Source organism: Terrapene carolina, unplaced genomic scaffold (assembly GCF_002925995.2).
Source record: "Terrapene carolina triunguis isolate 2854851 unplaced genomic scaffold, T_m_triunguis-2.0 Scaffold211, whole genome shotgun sequence".
Lineage (NCBI taxonomy): Eukaryota > Metazoa > Chordata > Testudines > Emydidae > Terrapene > Terrapene triunguis.
In genome coordinates this window covers 22,432,587-22,447,988 of record NW_020664562.1, presented here as the reverse complement: position 1 = coordinate 22,447,988, position 15,402 = coordinate 22,432,587, and the positions used below count along the sequence as shown (strand labels likewise).

Genomic DNA, 15,402 nt, shown 5'->3' with positions numbered 1-15,402 from the left:
TTATGTGCAACTTAATATAACATCAGAGTAGCTCTCTTTAATACATAGTTACTTGTTATGATGTTCAAAATACAAATATAGAATAGTACCCATTAATAACTTTTGAGTACAAAAATAACCTTGGTCTATAGTGCTGTTCTTGCATGGATGGTAATATCTCCAATAAAATACCTTGCTAAATTAGTAAGCAATTGACAAAGCATACTGAATGTAAACTAGAACAGAAACCAGTAATGTTAACAGTATCTGAGATTTGTGAAAATGTCTTATTTATGCCCTTACAGCATCTTCAAGAGGGGCGAAAAGCTCAGCAGTATCTTGACATGTGCTGGAAACAGATGGATAATGTGAGTTTTTCTGTTAATATTAGTAGCGGACAGTTCTGCACAACTGTTGCCATTACGTTTGCTTTTGTGTTTTTGATCAGTCTGTGTTTAGTGTTTAGCTGTATCACTGAATGATCACATTAGATTTATTGTTCAGTAGCCAAGACAGAATACAATGTACTTATAGTTCATTACTTAATTCATTTCTCTGTAAGTTGTTGTTCTCTGTCGGAATTACCCTTTTAGGGTATTTGGGGTAATGTGACGTAGAGAAGTAGCTTTCAAATATATTAGAATTTTCTTGAAAATAACACTCAATCCTATACCCCAGAGGCATCTACTAGCAATCCTTCAGCCTAGCAATCCTTCAGCTATCAGTCCCTTTTCTCCTAGCCTGCTCTCATTGTAACTACCTACAGTTTATCTAAGAAGTAGCTTATTTTGCGGAGCAGTGTCACTAGTTATGTTCATCTTTTCACATTTTTATAGATTTCCTGCTGCCTCCTTAGTAGTTGTAGTAGATTTTCTTAAGTTTCTGTTCTTACTAATTAACCTCAAATTAACCCAACTGTGTTTAAAGACTTGAAGGTATGTAGCATTTATTTATGCATCATTTAGGAAATCAAAGCTTTAAGTCTGTCATCAGCACTGTACTTGATCAAGATGGCTTGTAACAAAACGTTTATTCGAGAATGCCACTATAACTAATGTGTATTGTATAGTCCTTTTTTGTTTATTTCACTTTCAGTCAGTATAAACTCAGTTTAATAGAGGAATACAGGCAGAGTACTCCAGGGTTCCATTCTTTGAAAGGCCCAGTTTAAAAGGAGGCAGAACATAAACTCTACTTTCCATGAATCAGTGATACTTTTGAAGTGATATTGACACAGATTCCCCCTGTGCCAATGCACCATCCTTAGAATGTGTTGCATCTTGGTCAGATATCCTGAAACAATGGTGGAGAGATGGAAGATTCATATTTAGGAAGGCAGAGTCAGAAGAATTAAAGAAATTTTTGAAGACACATGCTTTACATAAAGAAGAGAGGATAAGCAATAGGATTTCAAAATACTTCATTTGTAAAGTGTCAAGAGAGGGTAGCAGTTGGTTGCTGAAAATTGTTCCAAAAGGTTCAACATTCTTTTTTGGAAATCTTGACTATTGTTACTAAATTTTTGGAAAGGAAGGTGCTAATCAGGAGGAAAATTACAAAAACATTTGCACTTCTGAAACATTTCCATTGAACCAGTGCCAAACGGAAGGAAGGAAGAGAGAAGGGAAATCATTAAATCATTTTAAGGTGAACTAATTTTAGAACAGAAGTGAAAACTGAATTAATCCCAGATTTCTATGCTGAGTGGTCCCCATTTACCAGACTGAGGGACATGCAGTGCAGAAATAAAATTTTAATTGACCTTTTTTTCCCCCTTCTCCGTGAAATCCACAGGGCACTGCTCAGTTCACTGAAGATGGTTATTTAAAACTTATTTCTGTGCTGAATGCCCCTCCACTGATGGGTAAATTGGAGAGACTGTTTGTCTCAGTTTTAATTTTTAGCTTTCCAGTTCATCTTTGAAACTTCAGTATTACAAACACTAACTTCCCTCTGAATGTCAGAATAAATTAGAATTACATATCACTGCACAGGAAAAATCTTGGTGATTTTTCTGGAGTCAATCATCTGTCTTGGAAATAAAGGTGACTGAAACTGAAGAATTCTCAATATCTGCAGAGGAATATATTTCAATCACTATGGAAAACAGCGTTACCGGTCCTGAAAAACACCATTCAGGCAGATGCTAGCACTTCATGTGCTCACATACTTTCATCATTTATTGGTGTGTATGTATCTTCCTTTAATGTATTGTTTCAAGTCCCATCTAATTCCGGCTTAAAAATGAGGAATTAATAGGGCTTTGGTAAACCTGATGGGTAACAGCCTTTTCTCACCCTGGATGTTTAATAATGGGGCATAAAATAGAGCCATCAGGTGTCAACAGTCAGAGACCACTTTACAGTAAATGTGTTGAGAATTGCAGTCTCAGTAGGTTGGCAATACTGACAGTGCACTTCTCTGTGAGATACTCTCAAAATATATGAAGATACGTTGTCTCTGGCTACAGAGTCTCACAACAAACCTCTGAAGGCTTAATCTATGCTGTGAAATCTTACCATATCTGACAGATTTGTCATCAGTAAGGTTAGCTGATATGATGCCAAGTATGGGTTAGTGTGGTCAGTGTAGACCAGGACGACCATTGTTCAGCATCGTGTCAGAGGGTCTAATAGTGGTTAGCTGAGACATTGCTGAACACTCTTTGTTCTGGTCTCTGCTCACTGCTAAACCGTGCTCAGTGTCTTGTCAATTAACATCATTGTAACAAATTGGTTAAATAAATTTATTTTAAAATTTTACAGATGTCTGGGTCCGGTCCAGATTTGGATTTTCTTCCCCGGTCTCTCCCCTCCTTCCCCCCCCCCAAATCTGAGCTAAAATCTGGACCCAGCTTTTCTTTATAATTAAATTTGTCTCTGTAATTGGGTGTTCATAATTTGGTTGCTTGTATAATATTTTTAAAACCTATTTTGAACATTTCTGTGCTGGCACCCCATTAAGGTAAATGGAGCAAGTTAAAACCCCTGGAGAAAGAGTGGTTTGACTGCAGATCGAACAAGACAGCAGTGCTTTGATTTTCAAAGTGAAGGCTCTTCTCAGCCGAGATTAATGGAAACTTTAAATGGAAGCTTAGATATCTAGGTTTTGAAGTTGCTGTAACTGTCTGTTGGTTTGTCTGCAATATGGTTTTCATGATTTTTATAGAGCAAAAAGAAATTTGAAAGAGAGTGCAGAGAGGCAGAAAAGGCACAGCAAAGCTATGAAAGACTGGACAACGACACCAATGCAACCAAGGCCGATGTTGAGAAGGTAAAACCCATGGCACTTCTTCCTCTCCTCCTTCTTGTTGTTACTATTATTAGAAAATGTTAATTTTTGATGGCTTTATGTTTTGTAGCAATATTTGAACAGCATAATATATCTATTTACATATTTTAGGCAATATCAAAGTAACAGTATAATTCATCTTTTAAAACTTAATGTACAGTGTAATGAGGTAGTGTGTCAGCATATTGACATATTTTAGTCTTTTAATTATTCAAAGGATGATCACAGAGCAAATTACAGGTAATGTCTAAGACAGAAGCTGTAGATGGGGTTATTCGTCTGATGTAATTTGTGGTGTAATGTGCTTAGAATCTAGTTTAATGGATTCTATTGTACTCTTCTGAACCACCTTTAGTCCAATGGCTGCAGAGGAAGTTTTTATGGCAGTTCCTAAATATGACCTGTAGATTGACATTACAAATTTAGTGGCACTCACATTCCTTCCCTTTTTGTTAATTATAGGAAGAAATGTTTGTGCCTCCACAGCTACTGTGACTAATGTTTTTATGTAATTGGTGGGAAAGCTAGTTAAAGTAATGTTACATTTCTTTTGAGAGAACACAAATGAGGCATGTTTGTACTGATGTGACTTCCCATTAGGCTAAGCAACAATTAAACCTGCGTACACACATGGCAGATGAAAACAAAAATGAATATGCTGCACAACTACAGAACTTTAATGGAGAGCAACACAAACATTACTACATTGTCATTCCTCAGATTTACAAGGTAAAACAATATTTAATACAATTAATTTCTTTATTTTTTGAGGGGGAAGAAGATTTCAAAATTTAAAGAAAGAGATCATCTTGGTAGATTAAATTGATATAAGATATCTAAAGCATATATGTCTAGGTTTGTATTAGCTTACATGTATTGTTCATAGCAATTAGGTTTAGAAATGTAATTAAAATACTGTTATAGTTTCTGTGAATATTGTTATAAATAGCAAGCTTCCTTTTGTTTGCTTAAATACTAGAATCATATTGCAAAAGAAGAAAATGTTTCTTTCAAGGACATAGATTCTGTGCAGCATTCATTTAATATAAAGTGATCAATGGATGGCAACAAATGGGAAATCCCTCAAAGGTCTTGAAGTCTGTTGAAGCATTTGGGATAACACTGGGAACTTCAAGGCTACTCCTATAACCACATTGGTCGTTGGGGCACCATCATTGATGAGCAATCAACCAATTGTCTCCACCCCTGATGATTGTGTGTCAGTGCTTGAATCTCTGCGAAGTCCATTCCTGTGCACTCTTTTATGTTGTCAATCCATCTCTTCTTCTGTCTACCTCTTCTTCTCTTCCCCTGTACTGTCCCTTGGAGGATGATCTTGGATAGACCAGATGATCTTGTTACATGGCCATACCACTTCAGCTTGTGCTCCTTCACGGTCATCAGGAGGTCTTCATATGACCTAGCGCATTGGGTGACGATTTTACGGAAGTATCTCATCTCTACTACCTGCATTTTTCATTCAAGTTTTGCTGTAAGGGTCCATGTCTCGCACACATACAGAAAAATGGAGATGACCGTTGCGTGCAGCAGTGTCAGTTTGGATTCCAGGGAGATGTTCTTATTCCTCCAAATTGGCTTTAGCTTTGCCACTGCTGCTGTTATTTGCACAGTTCTTGCCTGAATTTCAGTGATGATTGCCCCTAAATACTTGAACTGCTTCACTGTCTCCATCTGTTGTCCACTGACAGTGATATGTGAGCTGATCCCATCATGTTTGTTTGTCATCAGCTTGGTTTTCTCTGCACTGATTTCCATGCCATATTTTGTGGAGGTTTCAGCCAATTGTTTCACAGGATTGGCAAGTTCATCTTCGCTGTCTGCCAAGCCATCAGTGTCATCAGCGAACCGAAGATTTGAGATTGTTTGCCCCCAGGGGTGACTGTGCATATGTGATCTTCTAGGGCATCAGTCATTATGCACTCCAGGTAGATGTTGAACAGTGTGGGCGAAAGAAGGCAGCCTTGCCGGACTCCAACAGTGGTGCAAAACCACTCTCCTATTGTGTCATTGACGAGAACTGCACTGCTGGCCTTGGCATACAGTTGTTTAATGGTAAGAATAAGCTTACGACCAACGTTGTACTTCTTCATGGTTGCCCAGAGAGCTTCGTGCCATACTCTGTCAAATGCCTTCTTGAAGTCAACAAAGACGTGGTAGATGTTCTGCTGGTGTTGTAAGTACTTCTCACATAGAACACGAAGGTTGAAAATCTGTTCTGTAGTACTTCTTCCAGCATGAAAGACAGCCTGTTCTTCAGCGATGATATTGTCTGCTTGTGGCTTCAATCTGTTCAATATGACTTTCAACATCACTTTGCTGGGATGGCTAATTAAGCTTATGGTCCGGTAATTTTGACACAATTGCAGGTTGTCTGTCTTTGGCAGAGTGATGATTAGTGACTGTGTCCACGTGGAGGGCCACTCACCGGTCTGCCAGATCTTGTTGCAGATCTTGGTGAGTACATCTATTACTATTTCTCCTCCGAATTTCATCAATTCAGCTGGGATGTTGTCAATACCTGCAGCCTTTCCATTCTTGAGTGATTTCACAGCTGTCTCCACTTCTTCACATAGTATTGGAAAGTCATCCTCCTCTATTCAATCTGGGCTGTCTAATATACTAGGATCTGCATTTGTCTGGTGGTTGTATAGATCAGAGCAGTAGTTTGTCCACCCTATTGATTATGTCCCTTTCTTCTGTAACTGTTCCCTTCTTTGTCTTGAATTGCGTTAGCTTTGGTCCATCTTTTCTTCATCAGATCTTTTACAACTGGGAAGGCTCCTTTGCTATTTTTATTATTGATACACTCTTCAATTTTAGAGCATTGTTTTTCAATCCATATCTCCTTGGCCACCTTCATTCCTTTCTTGATCTTTCTGCCAATTACTCTGTATTTATCAGCTCCCTCAGTGCTGTTCTTGTCTCTCTTAAGTTCTCTTCTAATATCACACATTTGTAGTGTTTCATTTGTGACCCATGGTTTTGTCTTCTTACGATGTTTCCCAAGGATGTCCATTGCTGCCTCATTCATTACAGCCTTGAAATTGTTGGTCATTGTTTCTACGTCTTCCTCTAGAGCAAGCAGTGGGGCAAATTTTCTGCCGATCATTGCTTGGAATGACTCTGCAACGTTTCGGTCTCTGAGTCTGGTGAACTTTGGCCTGATGATTTTCCTTAACTGCAGCCAAAAATTTAGCATTACAAGGTCATGATCACTTCCAATATCAGCACCAGGAAAGCTCCTTGTTTTAGCTCTGTTAATCCCAGAACGAAATCGGTGCGTGCCAGGTTGATCATCTGGATGCTGTATGTGCTCCTAATGTATTTGCAAGAACCAGATTGTTATAGATGACAAACTCCAAAAGTCTCAATCCTCTCTCATTGGTTACCGCATTACAGAAAGGGCCGCAATAACCTTGCCAATCTGCCTATGCGTCAGTACCCACTTTAGCATTCCAATCTCCTTGTACAATCAGGATATCTTTCTTGTGTACCTTATCAATGATGTCTTGAAGCTGACTGTAAAAATCTTCAATTTGATCATCGTTATAGTCTGTTGTAGGGGCATAGACTTGTACCACTGTCATTAAACGGTACTGCCTTTAGATGGACATGGGTCCGGGGGCAGAATAGTCCCACTGCTCCTCCTGCATCTCATAAGAGGCGACTAAAATGGGGCTGCCTGGAGAGGGATGGGCTCCACCAGGTTAGAAATTTGCCCAAGACTCACCATATGGTAAGCAAGTCAACAATGTCCATACCGGATTGATTGCAGCCCAGCTTGTTAATGACTGCGCCATCCGTCTCCCACCAGGGCAGATGCGACAAGTATACTACTGGTGTAACCCCAACAAAGAGGATCCGTGGAAGAGATAACATCACCACAGCCACATGGAATGTAAGGACATTGAGACAATTGGGAGGTTGAAAGAACGCACATCTGAAATGGTACAATACACCTGGCACCTCCTAGGAATCTCTGAGGTCAGATGGAAGAACTTTGGAGAGGTATTAACGGAAGAAGGCCATATACTCTATTACAGTGGAGAGGACAAACATGTCAACGGTGTAGGATTTCTTGTGCATAAAGATATCAAGAATTCAGTATTGGGATGCCGCCCAATGTCCAGCAGGCTTATTTCCATCCGTCACAAGCTACTACTCAGAATCAAAGTGAGAGGAAACAGAGGAAGAATGAAAACCTTGAATTCATTTACACGTTTAATAACCTGAGAAAACTTGAGATTTTCCAGGAGCATGGGAGAGGATCGCAAAAGAATTATTTATTTGAAACTCTAGGAATCCCAGGAGGAAATTTTTTTTCCTGGTTAAAAACTTAGTTTTTTTATCAGTAAAGAATGCTACCTCCAGTGGATCTGTCAATAGAAGACTAAGGAAGGAATTGTAGAACATACCTGAGACTGCAGAAATCCGTGTATTAAGCAAAGACCCAAGAGGAACATTTTTGATCATTTTTGTTTTCTCTTTTGATCAGAGACTTGGTTTATTACATTTCTCCAGGGTTAAAATACTTTTTTTTGTTATGAGAAATTACTCTTGTTTCCTGAAGTCCTCGGCAAATATGATCCCAAAGACCTAGTTTTGCTTTATTACAGTGACTTTCAACCTTTTTTCATGTGCGGACCCCTAAAAATTTTCATATGGAAGGTGCAGATCCCTTTGGAAATCTTAGACATAGTCTGCGGACCCCCAGGGGTCAACAGACCACAGGTTGAAAACCTCTGTTCTATGGTAACAAAAGCCTTTTGCAGACCCCTTAGATGTAGTCTACAGACCCCCAGAGGTCCACGGAGCACAGATTGAAAACCACTGCTTTCTAAGGCTCTTACTTAGCACTTCTTTTTATTGTTTGTTTGCAAGTGTTGAGTAATATTTACAAGCAAATAATTACATGACTCAGCTGTTATAGTTTTATCTCAGGGAGATCATGTGAGATGCTGCTTGAGACATCTGCTTCTGTTAGGGTAGATTTAGCAAAGGCTTGAGCCTACCTCAGATCCCAATTATTGTAACTAATAGGCTGTGTTTTCAATAGATTTTATAGTGTATTTTTATAGTAAGAGTGGGATGAGCTCTGGATATGCATCATTATATAAATAATGGATTATTGTTTTTTTTTTATTAGTATTTTTTATTTGCTCAAGGGTCTCTGGGATTTTGAACTTAATGGTCCCTTTTTCTGTTTTAAATGTAGGACTAGCCAACATCCAATGAGATACTTGGATAAGAAATGGTTCTAGTTGGCTTTCATTACAAAGCTTATGTAACATTGATTTTTTTCTTATTTTCCAGCACACATCTCTTGCAGGAAAGGGTTTGTGTCTTAAATGGGATATTAGAATTGTGTCCCATTTGTACATGATATTCATATCCTTTCCCAATGTTTTTAATAATCTCTGTTCTATTGGCAATGTGTGTGAAATGGAAGGAAAGTTCAAAACAAAAACAAGACTTTAAAAAAAAAAAGCCTCAAATTTTTGTCAGCTAAGCCTAGAAAGAATTACATGGGTGAGGGAGGTTAGAAGATGGGAAATTCAGCCAATTGTCCTACACAATTTTCCAAATTTTATCCGAAATGTTTCTTAATTAAAGGAAGTGTCTATGTGATTAACGGGGTGGAGGATAGAGAGGAGAAGCAGACTGTGACAATAGGAAGCCTTATGTTTCCAAATATTGTCTTTAATAAAGAGTATCCAGTCTTCCTGATTACACTGTGTTCTGTACATCTTTTGCTAAAAAGGTGTCAGTGACAAAATGTATTTAAAGAATATTATTTTTTATCTAATTGTATTCAGTTTTGTCCTAATACTGGACAAAGAAATTCCATACTTTGTTATAAAATGGCTCCTGAATCTGCAGGATAAACAAGGGATATCAGTAAACAAAATCATATTATCTTTTTTCTTCTTTGTAGCATCTTCAAGAAATGGATGAACGGAGGACCATCAAGCTTAGTGAATGTTATAAAGGTTTTGCTGATTCTGAGCGCAAAGTTATTCCCATAATCTCTAAATGTTTAGAAGGAATGATTCTTGCAGCAAAATCAGTTGATGAATGCAGAGTAAGTGAATTCAGCTCATTTTCTTTTTTTAATATGCATGAGTAAGTTAACTAATATGGGAGCCATGTGGCATATTATTGAAAGGGGGGAAAATACACTAAATATTTCAGATTTATATTGTCCACTTATCTTTTAATCTAAAAGAGTCAAATCCTGAAGTTAACCTCGTCTTTGAGCGTTTTACCTGAATAAAAAATGAGTTATGACTTCAGGATTTGGTCGAAATGCTAATTTCCTGTTTTGATGTCAGTTGTCTACATCAAAACTTTCTCATGCTTTTTCATCCTTTTGGCTCATCTCTGTTAACGCAACCCCACTGGTACTTAGTACTCAGGTTGGCTTTGCACAAATGATCACTCCATCTTAACAGTTTGTTTTGATAACTATGGTTGGGTAGCCAGGCCTGGATTAAACCAATGTGAGTTTGTGATCAGGATGCTTCTTGACTGGGAACTGGGTTGACATCAATTTATTTTACATGAGCTACTGAAGAGCTGTCTGAAATAGACAGACAGCAGTTTGATCTCGCAAAGAACTAAGTGTAAAGACTGGTATGGTTGTAAAGTCCAATACTCACAAATTAGAAAATTCCAGAATTGTCTGCTTGTGCAACCTTAATTTGACCCCGTGGTGCATAGCCTTATGACACGGTCTTTAAATTATATGATCACACAATATATATGTAAGATACTGTATTATGGGATTGATCCTACTCACTGAAATGGGAGTTTTGTCATTGACTTCAGTGGTAGCCGCACTGGACCTTATGTTAGTAATATATAAAAACAAAACATTTTATAAAAGGAATTATATTGGGAAAGTATTTTTCATGTGTAGTTAAAACAATTTACAGAAAATAGTATATATGAAAGCTCACTAATATGTCTGAAATAGGATGTATAAAAATTAATTATTACTGTGGAATGAAGGCAGATGCAATATTTGGTTTAATCTATAATATTAATATTTAAAACTCCTGTGTGTTACAGTATCTAAGCGTTATTTTACAGATGGAAGATTTGAGTCAGAGGGATTTATTGACATACCCAAGGCTATAGAGGGAGTCAGTGTCAGAATTGATCCTATAAACTTTGGATTTCATGCTTCCTGATCCCATGGCTTAGCCACTAGACTACACCTCTGAATAGATTAGATCAGTGATTTTCAACCTTTTTTCATTTCTGGACCCCTAAAAAATTTTGAATGGAGGTGCGGATCCCTTTGGAAATCTTTGACATAGTCTGTGCACTCCCAGGGGGTCTGCGAACCACAGGTTGGAAACCTCTGGTTTACATGATAGTACAAGTGCTAACAGGAAAACTGTATCTGTAAATGCAATTATTCATTTAGAAAGAATATTCATGTCTGGAATTATCTTTTATGCAGTCCATATTGCTTCTGTTGTCTTGGCTGTGTATGTTTATAGCATAGCCAGTGCAGTAAGATTCATACGTGCAGATTTTTTTTTAAGCTCACTAATGTTGCTTATATACAGGATTCTCAAATAGTGATAGACTCCTTCAAGTCTGGGTTTGAACCTCCTGGAGACTTCCCATTTGAAGATTACAGTCAGCATATTTACAGGACCGTCTCTGATGGAACCATCAGTACACCAAAGCAGGAAGGAATGAAGATTGATTCAAAAACCACTGTGGGCAAGGCTAAGGGCAAGCTGTGGCTTTTTGGAAAGAAGCCAAAGGTAAGAATTGTGAAGTTACTATTCCCAAATAAAATTGTGCTTAGGATTTGTAGTTTGTGGTAGAAGGAATTACTTCTTTTAAAGGTGACTCACAAAAGAAAATTAAATTACATGCTTTCCCCTTTACTTTGCAGGTAGAGGTACCAAATGGATTCTACTATTTGTTGCTGGTTTTGAAAGTTTGTGATAATATTTTCATAAAATGCTTTCTGTTTGAAAACATGAAATATTTGGTCATATAGTAAAACATCTAATTTTTCAGAGTTTCATATGGGCAGGTGCCAAAGGGGAAACTTAAGACTAAACAAATAAAAGAATTAATAGTTATAAACCTACTTTTGATAAAAATGTTAGAACAGAGATGTTACTCCTCTCTTACTTCTGTGCATGTAGGTTTAATTGACACTTTCTGTGAAAGATGCCTTCATGGACCAACAAAAGGGGCCACTAATACTGGTGTTGGCTATTTAAATAAGTAATTGAACATACAAAGATTAAATTACATATATTTTAGATCTTTTTTACTTGTTCCATATTAGAGCGTATAAACAAATCATTTAATTATTCCCACAAATTTTAATGAGGACTTTCAATGCTGCTAGTCAGTAGCAACTTAGTGAAATAGAAAAGTTTTATTATGACGAAAGAACTACTCTCCAGACTTCTTTCCAGTTGGGATTTATGTTTTTGCAGATAATATTCCAGATACACAAGTCTTCTCTAAGGGGAGAGATAGAATATCTAATTCCTGCATCCTCCTCATAGCACATTTTCTAATTGCTCCTGTATGGTAGCAATGAAAACCTGGGTTATTTATTTTTCATCCACTGTAATTATTAACTGTAATATATCACTTTATCATGCTAACATATTTTACTAGTATTTGTCTAGAGGGCTACACAAGAGATTAGGACTGAATTTAAATTAAAAGACACCATCAATTTGAAAATCATACTTCTGCCTGAAAATTTTAGCCAGGGCCTCATCTGGTGTAAATTGGCTAGTTCCATTGAAGTAATGAAGCTGTGCTGATTTACACCTGCGGAGGACCTGTCCTTCTGTTCTTACTTTAGTTACAGTTAACACCTAAGATGACTGTAGTTGAAAGAAGGTATCAGGAAAAAAAATTCTCTCTCTTCCCCAGTTTTACTTTGTACATTTGATAGCACTTTGTATATTGTCACTGTTTTCTTTGTAGAGTCATGCTACAATTCTGCAAATACTTACACATTGAGTAGTGCTGCTGAACAGAGTGGACCAAATCATGGGTAAAGTTAGTCATATGTAATGGTTACGTGCATTGCAGAATGGAAGCTTATGTCAGTGTTTCTCACTTTCTGGGGAGGAAAAACAGTAACAAAGGAGCATACCTTTTTTAAGAAGTATTTTAAAAAAAATCAGAGCATTATTTAAACAATTTATAACAGAAACTGGATTTTTTAAAATTGATTTTAAAAAATTCTGGTTGACAAACTAGCTGGATGTTCAGGGTAGCCTTTGTGACTCGATGTATCTGTGAATCTGGTGGGTCTTAATTTGCATTTCAAGATACTCGACCTCTTTGTAGATGGTAAATTCAGCTGAGATAGTAGTTTTTTGAAAGGGGAAAGAACTATAGAAGATGGAGGAGAGGTGTATAGCAGGTGAGGGAAAAGCAGATTGGAAAAGGAGTAGGGAGGAGGAGAAAAGGTTAGAGGTGGGTGATTTAAAACAGAAGTGAAGGAAGAATGAGGACATTAAAGAAGCTGTAATGGTAAGGAAAGCCGTACACCTAATGTTAAAGTCCAAAGGTAGTGAATCTATCTTACCTACTTCAGTAGTTCCCCACAGCTGGGATTACAAATTTGTCTTTCTGTGACTGACCTGTTTAGGGACATCATAATGGTAATTCTGGATTTAGCCTATCACATATAATAGAAAAAACCTTACAGAGAAGGAGGAGCAGTGCAGGGTGAGGAAGAGCAGGAGTCCAGAAGGATAGTAACAAGGGTTAGGGAATACTGAAGATGCTATTGGGAAGTATAAAGGAAGGAGACTATCTCAGGTACTTGGGTATTGCTAGTATCTCGGAAATTGGGTGGAAAGTATTCTTAAACTTGTATCCTTTATCTGCACCAACTTTAACTCAAAAGACTAATTCTGAATAAAACCATTTAGAAAAATGACTATCTTTGCTCTGCAAACTATTTTAAAGTTGATACAGTTATGGTGGTAAATCTTCTAGTAAAACATGCTATGAACCGTTTTTGTGTTGGATGGAAATTTTGTTACTGAAAGACAGAATTTTCATTTTAAAATTACTTTGAACATTTGGCTTATTTATTCCTTTCTTTATTTCCATATTAGCCACAGTCCCCACCCCTTACCCCTACTAGTTTATACACATCCACTACTCCTAATGGGTCCCAGTATCCCATATTCTCCATTGAACCAGTGCATTATTGCATGAGTGACATAAAAACAGGGAAGCCCAGAATTCCTTCTTTCAGAAGCCTCAAAAGAGGGGTAAGTTTGATAAGCAGTTGAAAATGCATGATGGGCTATGAAGTGTGTTTGTGGTGTGGCTTTTCTGATACCCTCCACCCTCATTATAAGGCTCACTCTGGTATAACACTCTGATAAAAGGTCACTTTTAGGGTACTTTGCTCTCTATTACATAATAGTTACCTTCATTTTAAAAACTTTTTATTACATTAAAAATGTTTGACTCCAAAAGGAAAGTATTATAAAGAGGGTGCTGAGTATGTGTTTGAAATCTTTTTTTGTTGTTGTGCACATTCACAAATGTCTTACCTCCATCATGTAATGCATTTTTGCAGTAATTTATCATTGGGTGTATAGTTATCACTAAAGAAATTGACATGTCTTATTTGCTGATGTCTTGCTAAAATAGTAGAAGTTGATTTCTGAGAAACTGAATTAAAAGGGGAAAACCCATCTCTCGTTGTAGTTTAAATGCGATAGTGTGCAGTTTTTAACACGTTAAACCATCATTCGTTTCTTATAATGGATTATAATTTTTTTTAATGTAATGTACATTGATAGTTAAATTGCTTTTGCTTCCTAAAGGATTTTTTTTTGTAAAATACCTTCCATCAATTATAAATTACTACTAAACGTCACTTTCTGAGATTTATTAGGGGAATGCATTTACTAATTTATAATAGCATATTTAGCAAATGGAATTTGTTCCGTTGACAATAAAATTGAAAAGTTGAAATGGTTTCCTAGAAACATATATTGTACTAGTGAAAAATGAACTGGCATTATCCCATTATGTCAGTGAAACATAGTCTGCCTTGTTTATGTAAAATTTATAGCATTTGTTGATCCCCATAATCAGAAATTTAGGTATATTTGGTTAGATTTATATCATTATTTTTCTGATATTGAAAATGAAATAAACCCTCTGTTTCATACTGTATACAACTATGGCGGATTCTGTTGCTCTAGAGTGGAGATCAAAGTCCAACGTCATATGACATTCCAGTTAATGATTAGAGGAGCCCTGGCTGTCAGTTGATTACATTTCAGATTATTTTAAATTTACATTCTTTAATTTACCTTATCTAGTGCCTGGTTACTCCAAGCCCTCAAGTTACTCTGTATACCACCCCTTATATACAGGAGCCTAGGTTGCAGAAGACTCTTGTGGACATCTAAGATCTTTATGAAGGACAGATTTCCCCTTTCTCTCCTTCTGTGTCAATTGATCAAAACTTGCTTTGGTCAGGAGAGTATAAGGAAACTCCTTCAATACTGTTCATTAATGAGGTATGGGAGGTTGTTGAAATAACACTAATCTTTTCCGCTTTCTCCTGATTACTGAACATGCCTGCTACTGACTCAGGAAGCAAGGCCTGATAGGAGTTTTAACCAAGTAGGCCATTTTATTACATGTAAAAATCATCTAGTGGCAGTTTTACTGTATGAACAGAAAATGAAGTGCATCTTAAAAGAAGTTTTTTATTTTAAAACGCACTGATCACAATGCAAAATAGAAAGGTTAGCGAATGTGATCAAATATGGCATTAATTAAAATTTACAAGGATCATTCAAGCTTCTGCAGATCTGAGCTCAGCTCAGTGGAAGTCCCACAATACCAAACATTATTCTCTCTTGTAAACCTTCAGGGCAGCAAATATAATTGTTTGTTTCATTTAAAAAATTTTTGCAATATCATGCAAGCACTTTAAAATACTACTTTAACAAATGTCAAGGGAACTGATACATCCTTTTGCAAGCTGAACAATTTACCATAGTTGTAAAAAATTTCCTGTCATATGGCAATTTAATATTGTATATGTTTTCCATCAAAATATATAAAAAT

General features: G+C 36.9%; 1 protein-coding gene across 1 annotated transcript in view; it reads left to right on the top strand.

Moving 5' to 3' along the window:
• LOC112119085 (formin-binding protein 1-like) overlaps positions 1–15,402 on the top strand; it is a 99,627-nt gene that overhangs the window by 74,059 nt on the left and 10,166 nt on the right. The window contains exons 5-10 of the mRNA XM_026655900.1: positions 285–347; positions 3,148–3,252; positions 3,871–3,999; positions 9,227–9,373; positions 10,869–11,072; positions 13,419–13,577. Of these exons, the coding sequence (XP_026511685.1) occupies positions 285–347; positions 3,148–3,252; positions 3,871–3,999; positions 9,227–9,373; positions 10,869–11,072; positions 13,419–13,577 (807 nt within the window). The remainder of the gene's footprint in view (positions 1–284; positions 348–3,147; positions 3,253–3,870; positions 4,000–9,226; positions 9,374–10,868; positions 11,073–13,418; positions 13,578–15,402) is intronic.